Here is a 13,731-nt window from a genome sequence, read left to right as displayed (position 1 = left end):
CATCAGAATGCATTGATGGCCGCAGTTCAATGTGCATACAAATGGGAACACCTTTGTCTTCAATAAGTTTCTCATATGAGAAAACACACACACACACATGCACACACACACACATGAATGTATGAATGCATACACACATACACACATACCTATAAGTGAAAATTTTACAGCAATGTGCTCTAGACTCATAAATGTCATATGGCTAGAGATGGTTTAAGTCATATTTTTGCAAGAAAGAAGTGGATAATGAGTAAAGATACTCACAAGGAGGCCCTATTATGAGCAAGGCGTAAGATAGAGAATGTATGTGGGGGGGTACAAGAGGATTGGTATTTGAATGTGATTTGCATTTCAAATTTATCCTCTAAAATCACCGAAGGCCCTTAGGCAGGAGAATGCCATGATTCTCTTTGTTCTTTGACAGCAGGGAGAAGGATGGAAGAGCGAAGAGATTGGAGGCATAACCATTGTTGGAGCTGAGTGACGCCGAGGAGTTGAGATGGGATACTGGTGGGACGAACATATGAAGAGGAATGGAGGACAATAGAGGTAGGGTCCTCATGCTCATGAATGCTTGGCTTGGGAGTAATGGAAGCACAACTTCACTCACTGGAACAGTAGAGTTCTTTTGCATCATCTGGAATTTTTTTTACCTGTATTGAGCACTTGCCATGTGCCACGTATCATGTAATACGTTATACAGGCATTGGACCATTCCATAGTCATGTCCACTCAAAACTACATCATATCTTTTCTTGCAGTAGAGTGTGTGGGTGGGGAGAGTAGCTAATTCATCTTGTACCTTCTCATACCAGCACAGTCTTTATTAGGAAGGCCTTGCATGGCTAGGAAGGCATTAAATGACTGTATGCAAATGAATGAATGAATAAACTTGTATTAAAATTCTCAGAAAGTCGGGCAGTTTGGGGCAACAAACAATATGCTATGCAAACAAGATAAAAAGGAATTGAGTTTTATGATGTCTACATGGATATTATGTAACCTCTTGGAGCTTCAGTTACTCAAGGAAGTGAAAAATCTTCTGTATAGGCACAGAGAAGAAAAATCATTGGATTTCCAGTACTTTGCTGCCTAAGGTGTTGACCAGGGCAAAGTCTGGTGTGAAGACTTCCGTGTGGAGCCCAAGAAAAAGCTGGAGATGGGGACTAAAGAGAAAGCCTACAGTCAAAGTCGAATTTTGCACAATACAATCAGGAACAAGATAAAAACTAGCCTTAAAATAAGGGATCCAAAAAAATAAAGCAGAAAATGATTTCAGGGATACCCCAAATACACACTGTATTGAACTAACAGTACATCCCTGCTGAAGTAGCTCTGTCCATTTCTTAGGGAAATCCCTCAAGGAGGCAAAATCTAGCGACTAGAAATTCTATCTGTTTTTCATTTAAGTCTCAAGATTTATCACACTCATCTGTGGTCTATGGATAAGATGTAGCTTCCTGAATACCAATAATGAGAGACCTGAAAACAATTATGAGTCAAGAAGTTCCTAAAGGCCATCACAGGTAAAATGCTAGTTAGGCTTTCAGGAAAGATGAATGGGAACATCATGGCAAGATGTCAGCTGTAAGGCACAGTGAGACTTGAGACTGAAGCTATGATTATCCCAACTAAGGCGTTCTCTTCTCTTATGATAATAAGAGCAGCTAATGTATACTGAGTGTTCCTTTTGTGCCAATTCTTTTCATGAATTAACTCTTTTAATTCTGACAACAAAACTATGAAATGGACTCCTACAACCCCCTCAAATATAGGTCATATAATAGAGGACACTAGACTCCAAGTTTAAGTGACTTCTCAAATCCCACAGCTAGGAAGGGTGGAGTTGGGATTTGCATCAAGGCACTCTCTGGAGTCTTTGTACTTTTAGGGTTACCCTGACGAAAGCCAACAGTCTTAAATTCCCCAGGGAAGCGATTTCTTGTCTTTGAGACAAGCAACCTTTCCAGCTGGGAGAGAAGCCTAGGAAGGGCAAGGCAGGAAGAGTCTTAAGCATATATAACTTTTATAGGGTTTTAGAATTAGTGCCCATTTTAAGTAGATGTTCTGCTTTCCATCCAATTGGAACTAAACAGTTCCATAGTATTTCAAATTAGGCAATCCTTTGCAGATGCTTCAAAAATCTTTACAATATTCGTTATGAACAATTGGATATCTAAGACCCAGTCATCAGGTAATCATTATGAAGAGACATATTCTCAACTGACAAACATTCTAAAGTAAAGCAAAACAAAACAGCTTTCAGTTATCCTATTTTCTTAACTGATCTTTGTTAATATGAATTGAGGTGTATAAGTGACATTTTAAATCATTTAGTATTATAGGAGTGCCTTTTAGGTGGACAACTCTATATGAATTTCATGCTTAAAAACCATTTTTTTATTCAAATTTCTTACAGCCACCTTAGGAAAGGAGTTATATTATCATCCCCCATTTCATGATGAAATTAAAAAAAAAACACACACACACAGAGAAACTATGCAACTTAACCAAATCCCATAGCATGACAACCTTTAGAATAGCAAAATTATATACATGTGGTGATAACAATGGACCAATGATGTCTCCACATCAAACTCTAAAATTCTGAAAAATGTAGAATACAATTCTAAAGAATAGACTCACTTCTCAAAGTAAGACAAATATAATCTTATAAGGACACATGATTAACAAACTCACACTAATATTTTGAAACTACTTGATTTACTTTCTCATAACTAGTAACACACAACATTGTAGACATGATTTATTTAAAATAACTTTGGGAAATAGTATTTTTGACTGAACAATAATAAAACTATTAAAAAGATAAATTGACTATGGAATAATTACCCAATGTTAATTTTTAAAAATAATTTTTATAAGCCAAACTTGTGAATTTAAGATAGGCACAGTATTAACAATTGTTACTATCAGAAACACATTTAAAATGTGTGTTTCATTGACTGAAATCAGCTGTGAAACCTGGCCTGGAACTTGGTTGGCTGTTTAGTTTAATTTGTCTTATTGTTTCAAAATATAAATAGTTTGGCCCACTCTACATTTGTTAAAAACTGTAATCTTAAAATATGAAAAAGAAAGCAACAACTTCTCAAACACATAGATACGACTAGTTGTTTCATCTAAAAAGTTATAAAATACTTATTCCTGGAGAACTTTCACGATGCCTGTACCTCAAAGCTTATTTCAAAAACCATCATTATTTCACATTTAAAAACTATACCCTTGCATTGAAGATATGAACTGTAAACATGCTATTATATACTATCCACATTCCAATTTTATTTTTATTTTTATTTTTTTTATTTTTTTAAAGATTTTATTTATCTATTTGAGAGAGAGAGAATGAGAGAGAGCACATGAGAGGGGGGAGGGTCAGAGGGAGAAGCAGACTCCCTGCAGAGCAGGGAGCCAGATGCGGGACTCGATCCAGGGACTCCAGGATCATGACCTGAGCCGAAGGCAGTCGCTTAACCAACTGAGCCACCCAGGCGCCCCACATTCCAATTTTAAATACCCTTTTGTTAACACAGAATGTTGCATCTAATAAAAGCATGACTTATTTTTAGTTTCAGTGGCAAAGTTAGTTCCTTGGTTGAGGAAATAATGGAGCAATGACCAAGATACTTGAAACAATAATGTCAACATTACACAGATTTCAAAAAAAAACAGAATAATACACTTACATAAAACATAAACAGAATCACTCGCTTTAGAAGAGAAGAGAGATGGCTTTTCAAAATATTTAGATTCTCCAACCCAAGAAGAAATTTAAAAAATAAAGAGAAAGAGAGATAGTGAGACCAAGAGAGAGAGAGAAATATATATAGAGAGAGATATTAGAGACAGAGGCAGACCAAGGACCGAAACTCTGCAGAAGTAAAAATACATTCTTAAAGCAGTTTTTAAACTTAAACTTCTCTGACAAGGTAGGTAACAGAGAAACGTAGATTCAGTGCAGGATTTTATATAGAATGAAACACAGAAACTAAACTCCACCAAAATGGAATTGTATTACCAGTCAATGCCTGGCTGGGACTCTCCCTTTGCATTAAAAAGAAAGTTAATGTTATAAGAATAAAACATTATCAAGAATGTAATATACACACTTTAAAATGTTTAGGAGAACAGCAGTTTTCAAGCACCACACAAAAAATTAATTAGGTAAGTGAAGATAATGTTAAAGCGAGCTCTCTACAATTTTCCATCAGATTATACTTTAAGTAGTGTAGGACACACACTTGAATTCATTACATTTTATTGCACTATAAACTGGCTATTGTCATTATACCCAAATGTAAACAATAATGTAGACTTCCTTAATTTTTCTATCTGTAGGTCTCCTTGGGTGGAAGACAACTAATTAATAACTATGTAAAACCTGGGAAATTTGTATACGTATATATAGCATTTTTCTGTAAATACCCACTTGGCTAAAGAGATCCCATGGAAATAAAGAGGGGAAAACCCGAAACACAGCATCTTTTATTTTTCAAAAATCCTGGCTTGTAATGAAAAAAGCACAGGTGGGAGGGAGATAAAGCCACTGGCTTTTGTAGACTTATTAGAATACACTCATCTCTTTACGCATGCTTCTGCTAGTGTCCTAAATTTGGGTTCCAAATGATCCAAAAATTCAAGCCCATCTTCTTCTTGTCGTTCACTGCAACAACCTATAGAACCAGCCACCGATCCTTTGCCTTCGTAGTTATACGTAAGGACATAGTCTTGAGCATGCTTATGCTTGTCATCCTGATTACACAGTTGCACCTTCTGCCAGGGGAGAAACACAATATATTTTATTATTATTATTTTAAACACCAAAACTTACTAACATAAAAATAATTGCTTTGATTTACCTTTCATTGTTTAATTTTTAATCAGAGTGTGTCCTCTAATGGATTCCTACATATAAAAAATGCACATGATTGGTCTGTATCATAAATCATCTATAAATTCACTCTACAGCATGTTTCTAAAATCTCACATATGTGGCAGCAAACCCAAGTATACGAGGGTTCATGTTAGGTAATCATTAGTTTCCCTTTCAAAATCATGTCTAAAGTGAGATGCACCCATTAAACTGAGCCCAAATTGATGTGGGCTGAGATCTTTTCAGATAGGCTTAGTGACCATAAGGCTATAATTGCCTCATACCACGCTTCTGGTTTCTAAGATTCAATTTGTCACATGGGAAATATTCACACAAAGTCATGGAAAAAAAATAATTTAAATATGATCACACAGATAACTTCTATATTTTAAAAACAAAAACACATAAACTGGGACTGTTCTTATACCAAATAAGACATTTCATGTCCAATAAATAAATAAATAAATAAATATCATCTAACATCGTTTCCATAAGAATTAAAAACCAAACAAACTGAGAGGAAAAGTAAATGTCCTCTTAATATCTGTGCATTACTAAATCAAAATTAAGGAACAACAACTTTACAATTAATAGATTAATCATTAACTGAAAACAAGAGTCAGGCCACTAAATTGAAATAATTGAGAAAGTTGAAAAGAGATCAAAATAAACTTGTAGGACCCTCAGGGAAACTCACTTCACCAAGATGGGTCTGAGTGAAATCATGCCACTCGGAGTAGGTGTATTTGCAGTTGTCCACCTCCGCAGGTCCTCCCCTGCAGGAATCCAGGGTGTGATGGTGCCCGGTCCCCCGGCACGGTTCCAGGGTCTGGTGTCCGCCTTTCACCATCTCAATGGTTTCCTGCCCTCCATTTTTCACTCCTGATTCCAGGGTGCCACAAATTCCCTGAGCCGAATTGCCCACAGTATGCATTGTGAAGCCATTCGTGGGGCACTGAAATGCAAACAATTTGCATACAGAGGCAAACAACAACAACAACATGCAGATAATGCCATACATTTTTGTGTTAGAAGGTAAGCTCCCTGAGGGCAAGAACTAAATCTGTCTTAGCAATCCTGAATACCCGACTTTTGTAACCCCAGAACTTCATGCAGCGCCAATGCATCTGCAAACTGCAGATGTCAAGCGGTCTATACCTTGAGACAAATCAGAAAGCTGAATGTATATTCCTTCTCAAAAAACTTCTTAGAACACTGTACAATGTCATCTGTTAAATCCTTCCGAAATCTCAAGGCTCAAAATCAGGATTCCGGTATCAACATCTCACGTGAATTTACCCTGCTTGGTTTAAATTCACTCCCTTCACCTAGAAGGACTGGACTAGACTAGAACAGAAACAGAAATGGGGACCGGTATTTTTATTCAGTGTCTACTGTCATTCCCTTCAACTAAAACAAAAATACAGAAAAAAGAGTTGCCATAAAAATCTTAGCCGCAATAATAAATCCTTGCCATCTCAATGAAGAAAAATAAATCAGCAGGGCAAATAAGAACACCAAAGCTCTGGTCACTGATTTTCTATGCTGTGTTTTTGTAGGAAACCCTAAGTTTTATTTTTTTCAATACCTTCCCAGATGTCAACACACTTTTGTTTTCTAAATCTTTCCTGTTCTTATCATCATTATGCTTTCTGTAGAAAATTTACATGTTCCTCATCCATGTACTAGGCTAGAAATCAAAGCTGGAGTTCTGTAGTCACTTGCTAGCATTGCTGTTTCATGTATTTGACCTCAGGCTTCTTGCTAACCCATATTAGAACCAGAAAGACTCCATTAAAGTTCTTCCCACACTGATCAAAGCTTGCAGTCATTTTATTGCTGTTGCCAGAAAAAAAAAATTAAAAATAATTATGCTGATGATCTGTGAATAATTAAATGAAATATTTTTACAACACAAACAGCAGTTTCAATATATAAAAAAGTCTGGACCTAAAGATGAAGTTCTATTTTAAGTAGAAATAATAATGAGATGCTAAAGGATTTTTACTATTACGTAACACTACATGACCACATTGAAAGGCCATATATTACCATGAGAATCAACATTGTTCTATCTAGTCCAGAGGACCAATGAAATTTTATATATTGTCAGTTACCTGATTTCAAAAGAACTCTTCTCAGAAAAGATAATTATAGTTGGTTAGGTCAATTTGTCCTCTGCATTTATTTTAAAACAGAATGAATTACTTACTATTTTGTCGTCTCCTGGAGCTTCTGTGTTTGACACAATGAGGTTCTGCTGGGCTAAATCATCAGGAAATACTTTGGGCTGCTTCGCTGCCCCAGTACTCCCACAGACTAAGGTAAATAGGATACCTGGAGAATGGAAGAAGTTACTTCAGTTGATCATAAAACAATGTAGAGTTATGAATTTAGGATGATTAATACAAAGACAGCTTTCCAGAAAACATCAATGGCTTGTGGAGAAAGTCTGACCTAACCAGGTATGCCACGAAGACGTGCTAAATGCTGTGTTTCTGCGCTGAATTTTATATCTATGCTGAGATAACACGAGAAGAGAGCTTTCAATATATAAATTCAGTATGTTGTGTTAAGTAGACCTAGAACTATACACAAATGAACAGCTACAGATAGCAATGCTGATTCTAAGAATGTGTCTTGAAAGTTATCGCAAAGGCTATTATTCGAGTTGGTGAAGGACTTACAAAAGAGCAAGGCTATGCCCAACAATATTGCAAGGATGGCCCATTTTCCAAGTCTCACTTCTCCGTGGTCAGTCCTCGGATCTGTGCGAAGCGTGCAGTCATTTTCAGTAACACAGTCACATAACATAACATTCAATGGAGTGATGAGTGACAGGCCGTGTCTATCTGTGACTCTCACAGGTACTCGGTACGTTCCAAACGGAAGGTCCTCCTGAAAGAAAAGACGAGCTGCCGTATCTGAAAGAAAATAAAACTGAGTGATAGAGAATGTCACTAATTTCTCCTAGCATTAGGATATTCGCCATATTTCCTGACAAACGGATCTTCCTGATGGGAAGGCACCACTGCTAGGACTGAGAATGTGAACGGACTGACGAGTTCTCATCTAGAGCAACGGTAAACATACTGTACATGCAAGTTTCTCTCTGCTGCCTCTCACATAAACTTCCTTCGGCTCTCATAATAATATATTTTTCTGCCCATAAACAAGCCCTTCGTATCGTAAGTAACAGGCGCGCCAAGACATTGGTCTTTATCATATCTTTGAAAATTTTTAATATCACCATTCAGTGCAATTTGCTTTTATACATGGCTCATCAGAATCTGAAATTCTGGATGTTTCCCCTTACTCTGTTTTCATATATTGTGCCAAACAAACAAACAGTTGTGACTCACTGTCAGAGACTGATTCTGACAACTTAGAACGTGGCTGACCTTGAACATAGTGGCAAGCATGAGTTGTCCTGATGCTATACCGTCTCACAGTCCTATAGGACCCTGGGACCAACTGTATACTTTTTAGTTTTGATGTATTTTTTTAGGTGAAGGGTAGAAAAATATCCAGGTCAATATCTAATTCAGTCTCGGGTACAGATCCAAAGACAGAATACTATTCTGAATATAAATGCCACATGCCCATGCCTGAGAATAACCCCTCCCCATTTAACTGGCCTAGGGTGACAGTCTCATTTATTTTTAGGGTGTTTGAAGCTCTAAATATAAATTTGGGTGTTTGGGTAAAGAAATCAGTGAATAAGTCCATTTTAAAAGAAAGCATGGTTAACTTGGTAAGTTTATGTGTAAAAAATAAGAAGAAGACTAGCAGAACCAAAATTTATGATGCATAATGTGCCATGGTCTGATACATTCATTATCTTGTTTACTCCCCCAAATAATCCCATTTTACATATGAGTAAATTAAGCCCCAAAGAAAATAAACAGCATGGTCATATTTATATCACTAATAAACAGGGGAGCCGGCATTGAACACAGCCTATGTGACTTCAAAGACTATTTGGGATACGTTCTTCTTAACTTGGTGTTTCCCAGACTTTTGGGTTATTTCACAGATGAGTAGAACTTTAAAGTAACAAAGTTTTGACTGACATAATCCTGCCAATGTTTTACTCTATGAAGCAGGAATATTAAACAAAATTACTACCTCCTTCCACACAGTCTAAAAAGAAATGATGTTATGACACCAAATCAGCAGAAAGGAGAAAATCTAAAAATAAGGTTAGTTCTGAAAATGCTGTCAGTTCACAGAGCAGGATTCAGGACACAGGGCCTTAACACGTCACTGTAGCTTCTGTGTGTCCTCGCTTTCCTTCTCCCTTCCTGTTCCCCTTCCCTTGGCTTTGTTTTCTAATCTGTCATAAAAGAAAATGGAGGAATATTCATTGGAAGCATGGGGTAGAAATTCACATTCAAGGACACCTTAAAGGCAAACCCCCTCAGTTTATAGCAGGTGGTGAGTCGTGAAGGCTGGAGTGCTGGGTGACCAGGGCTTCAGGAGACACAGGATGCACTGAACTGTTAAGAGCCGAGGTAGGGAGCGATGAAGCTGGCATGGAGAGAGTCCCTTCGTTTTTGTCATTCTCGTCAACACAGATCCTCTCGTGGCTAAAGTCAGAAGCACAAACTAAGAACTAAGTTGGTATCAACTTAGTATTCACATACCGTTAATTTTTGTCAATCTCCACTTTCTTTCTAAGTCTGAATCAGGATCACTCTCCAAACTGAAGTCAAAGGGCGGGCCATTCGTAGGCCCATCGGGATCGACAGCAACAATATCCGCAGATGACAGGACAGTTTTGCAGATTACTACTGTCCGCTTTGGAATAACTGCGCCATTATCATTCACATCTTGAAGTATAATTCCCAGGGTCCCAGTACATGTTTTCCCGTCTAGAAAAGCGGATGAAAAAAACAGAATTTTTTTAATGTTCTGGGTTTTCACTAGGAAACTGTACATGGAAAAAAAAGTTTTAAATATGGATGTGGCACCAGTAACATATAAATGGCGGTGACAAGCACAGTCACAGGCTATGCCCTTAAAGAATGTTTTTTAAAAAAAATGATCACTTTCAAATAGGTTGTGCTATTTAAATAACTGCTATTCGATTTGTCATTCGTTCACTAAATAGCTGCAAAAGACATGGAAACTTCCATGGAGGTTAGTTTTGACGGATTTTTTGAAAGGAGAAAATATGACCAAGAGCCCTGCTGTATAGTTACATGCACAAGGAGACTTGAGAAGGTGGGAAAGCACAGTATGCACATCCACGTTCTGGACATAAGGAGGGGGATGGACAGATTGGCTGGAATTGATACCACAGAGAAGAGCTAAAAGTCCAGCCTAAGGATATGCATATAGAAAGTGCATACGGTTTTGGAGCAGGGGAATAGAAAGGTAGAAGATATGGATTTGGAAGATGAGAAGAAAACAGTACACAGAAACGTTTGAAGGGTAAAAAGATTCCAGAAGCAGAAAATCACTTGTAAACCAAACTCATCACAGTGGCTGTAGCCTAAGGAATGCATCTGTCTCTATACTTAATAAAAACTTACTGAATAACTACTTTGTACAGGGCACCGTACCGGAAAATCTAGGGGCTTCAAAGATGAAGTGGATGTGGGTCCAGGCCACAGAGCAGTAACACAGTTGTGAAGTCTGAAGCTGAACACAAATCCAGGACTTCTGTGTCTAGATCACTTCTTTCTGCTTAATCAGGAGGCCTTGGGACATCAAGGATGGACAAGAGGATAAACAAACCTATGCTGTCTGGGGCTGTGTCTTACATGAAGCTGCCAACCTGGGAAAGCTGGAAGACCAGGCACCGCCCTGCAGTCTCGACCAAGGCGACAGGACCTGCGATACCTGAGGTGTCATCAAGGGCCAGGAGACCTGGTTCTGAAATGTGAGACCCAGAAAAGGACAAGATGGAGGCAACTATGAGACTGCTATGCGGTAAAGTGGGAGAGAGGAAGAAACCAAAAACAGAAAGCAAACCGAACACCTCATACGTAGTACAGGTTTGCAAATCAAAATTCCAGAAGGAGCAAGAGCAATGCTACAAAGAAAACCAACAAAATCACCCACCAGAAGATTAATTTCACTCTATGCAAGACATCTTTGAAACATGTGTATTTAGTATCTCCAAAGACATAAAAAAGGGTAACTGTTGAAAGAACAATGAAATTATAGCTTAAGTTCCAGTGGAAATAAAACAGCAACATTCCTCTAATAGGGACTTCAGAAGAAGAGAATAAATAGAACGGCAGGGAAGCACTATTTAAAGAGATAATTGCTGAGAATATCCCAGAATTAAAGAGAAGCATGGATCTTTTTTAAAAATATATTCTGAAGGCAGTGCTACATAAATAAAAATAAACTCACACCATAAACATTCTATTAAAACTACAGAATGCAACCTAGGGAGCCAAAAAAGTTACCTAGACACATTATCTACAAATGGACAAGAATGAGACTGACAGTAGATAAACCTCAGCAACATGAGACACCAGAAGATAATGGAGTACGACCTGCACGGTGCTGAGGGAAAGGAACTTAACTCAAAACTTTACATTAAGTCAAATGATCAGATCAAGCAGGAGAATGACATTAAAATATTTTTCAGAATAAAATGGGTAGGGTTTATCACCTAGACCACACCACTGGGAGAACTAGTAAAGGATGTACACCAGCAAGAAGAAAAGGGAACCAGGAGAGAAGGAATGAGATGTAAGAAACAAGACAATGATCTCTCCCTTTGGACAACTTAAAAAAAGAGAGAGGAGAGGGAGCCAAAGGAAGCAGTGGGATCTGTATTTTACCTGCCTGGCATACTTTTTTGGAGGGCAGAATAATTTCACATCTCAAAATCTCTTGTCCTCACCCTATGTGCTGTGTTCTGGCTCTCTCTGAAAACTGGGATTGTGGAATATCTCGAACATTTCTTGCCATTGGAGTCCACACAGAGTTGAAAGCACACGGCTTACTGGCTGAATCTGATGGATCGCCTTGTCTTTAAAAATTGACTTCTACGATGTCTGCTCTTTTACCACCGTGCTAAATGCCTGAGCTTCCCTTCCATTCAACATTTAGAGTTGTGCAATTCACTCCATTTTTTGAGGCATTGTGATTCGTAGCGGTGTACAATATTTAAACCGAAGATCTTAGACATCTAATTCAGTGTTTTATGGCTGTTTTTAAATCTGCTGTTTAAATAAATAATACTCTAATTCATTAGAGTGTAGGCATGCAATGCTCACCTTCTAATATTAATGCAATTCTATATGAGTAAGTACTAATTCCAAATATGAAGTCATGGAAAGTGAACTACCCATGGTTTTGTGATTTTTCTGCATGGCACCCTCCTGATCAATGTTTCAAAAATTATGAAAACACACTCCTCCCTAAAGCTGGAATAATACAACAAACATAGAAACCTAAAGCTAAATGACACTGCCAAGAGAGTTCAATTTGAGAAAACACTGAGAAGAAGAGAGAAATTGAACCCAAGGTTGAAGAAATAGCTAGGCTCAGGAGAGCAGAAGGTAGTACCAGAAAGTATATGGACCACAGAGGAAAGTGTGGAAAAATTTACACACAGAAGCCTTGCAAGAGTTTTAGAAAGAGAAAGCAAGTGCTGTAGAGAAGCAGGAAGTTGGGAAGAGAGAATGGACCTGAGGTCAGTGCTCCCAAGAGAGCATCTTTCATTAGGAAGCAGCTGGGAGGGTCCAAATGAAATTAGCCAGCATAGATTTTAGAAAAAGATAAAAACAAAACAAGGAAAAAAAAAAAAAACCCTTTTGTATGATCTCAGTTCATAAAATAAATAGTTGTAACATTTAGCCCCTACCCTCTTCAACAGAAATGAATGGGAAAGGCCCCATGACACATTTATTCTATTTCACAATGATGATTGAGCTCATCTAAACTCCATACAAATATTTGAACTCTCAATTATTTTATCTCTTCTGCAGCAAAGGAGAATGTAGAATAAAATTATATCCCAAATCACTTAATTCCGGACAACAAATTTATCTGATCCATCAACAAGCCATTTGCCAAGGACTGTTAAAAATGTAAAAAGAACAGATTTGATTTTCTTTTTTTTTTTTTTTAAAGGTTTTATTTGACAGAGAGAAACACAGCTAGAGAGGGAACACAAGCAGGGGGAGTGGGAAAGGGAGAAGCAGGCTCCCCGCGGAGCAGGGAGCCTGATGCGGGGCTCGATCCCAGGACCCTGGGACCAGGACCTGAGCCGAAGGCAGACGCTTAACGACTGAGCCACCCAGGCGCCCCCAGATTTGATTTTCATGTTATTCTTCTTTTTCATTTGCCTTTGACCAAAAAGCATGTCCTGACAAAGGGACAAAGGAAACTGAGGTCTTTAAAGGACAGTCTTTAATGAATCAAAGTTAAATTAATAATAACTACAACCTTACCGATTCAATCAATGGATAGGAACCATTTCTCATTCATTTAGAGAGAACTGAAATACCTAAAACATCTTCCAAGATTGCTTCTAAACTCTAATGTTGTAAACCATAGTGTAATAACTTATGTTTGCTGTAGTTAGCATATTTAGTTTATGGATGCACAAAGATCAAATGTATGTTATGCACTAAATGGATCTCATATATAACCACTGTGCTCATATTCCTCTCCATTTTGTAGGACTCACAGAACATTTTACATTTCATATGGTTTTATGGATTCACAGTGTTTGTCTTTCTAATTTTATAATATACCATTAATCATGACTATGATTATTTTTATGTAATGTCCTTAATTAGAATTCTAATCCCCAAGTATACTGAGAGTTTCTGTAAAAAGATAGAACAATTTTGTAGGAATGCACT

General features: G+C 37.6%; 2 protein-coding genes across 5 annotated transcripts in view; both read right to left on the bottom strand.

Annotated features, from left to right (window-relative positions):
• The window catches only part of LOC102732896 (desmocollin-3), a 42,558-nt gene extending 41,832 nt beyond the window's left edge, over positions 1-726 (bottom strand). Inside the window, exon 1 of the mRNA XM_081802540.1 lies at positions 654-726. Within this exon, the coding sequence (XP_081658666.1) occupies positions 654-726 (73 nt within the window). The remainder of the gene's footprint in view (positions 1-653) is intronic.
• A 3,762-nt stretch (positions 727-4,488) lies between these two features.
• Positions 4,489-13,731, bottom strand: part of DSC2 (desmocollin 2) — a 32,677-nt gene continuing 23,434 nt past the window's right edge. For 2 of the 4 annotated variants that reach the window (XM_081801458.1, XM_081801457.1), the window contains exons 12-17: positions 9,541-9,768; positions 7,582-7,818; positions 7,107-7,231; positions 5,592-5,849; positions 4,881-4,926; positions 4,663-4,794 (exon numbers count right to left, since the gene is read on the bottom strand). In XM_081801458.1, coding sequence (XP_081657584.1) covers positions 4,891-4,926; positions 5,592-5,849; positions 7,107-7,231; positions 7,582-7,818; positions 9,541-9,768 — 884 coding nt within the window. In that variant the 3' untranslated portion in view covers positions 4,663-4,794; positions 4,881-4,890. Of the gene's footprint in view, positions 4,795-4,880; positions 4,927-5,591; positions 5,850-7,106; positions 7,232-7,581; positions 7,819-9,540; positions 9,769-13,731 lie in introns of all 4 variants that reach the window. The other 2 variants (XM_081801456.1, XM_081801454.1) reach the window with 1 other exon arrangement.

Source organism: Leptonychotes weddellii, chromosome 13 (genome assembly GCF_054177405.1).
Source record: "Leptonychotes weddellii isolate Sample4059 chromosome 13, ASM5417740v2, whole genome shotgun sequence".
NCBI classification, from domain to species: domain Eukaryota; kingdom Metazoa; phylum Chordata; class Mammalia; order Carnivora; family Phocidae; genus Leptonychotes; species Leptonychotes weddellii.
The sequence above is the reverse complement of the archived record's forward strand: the minus strand, read 5'-3'. Positions and strand labels throughout refer to the sequence as shown.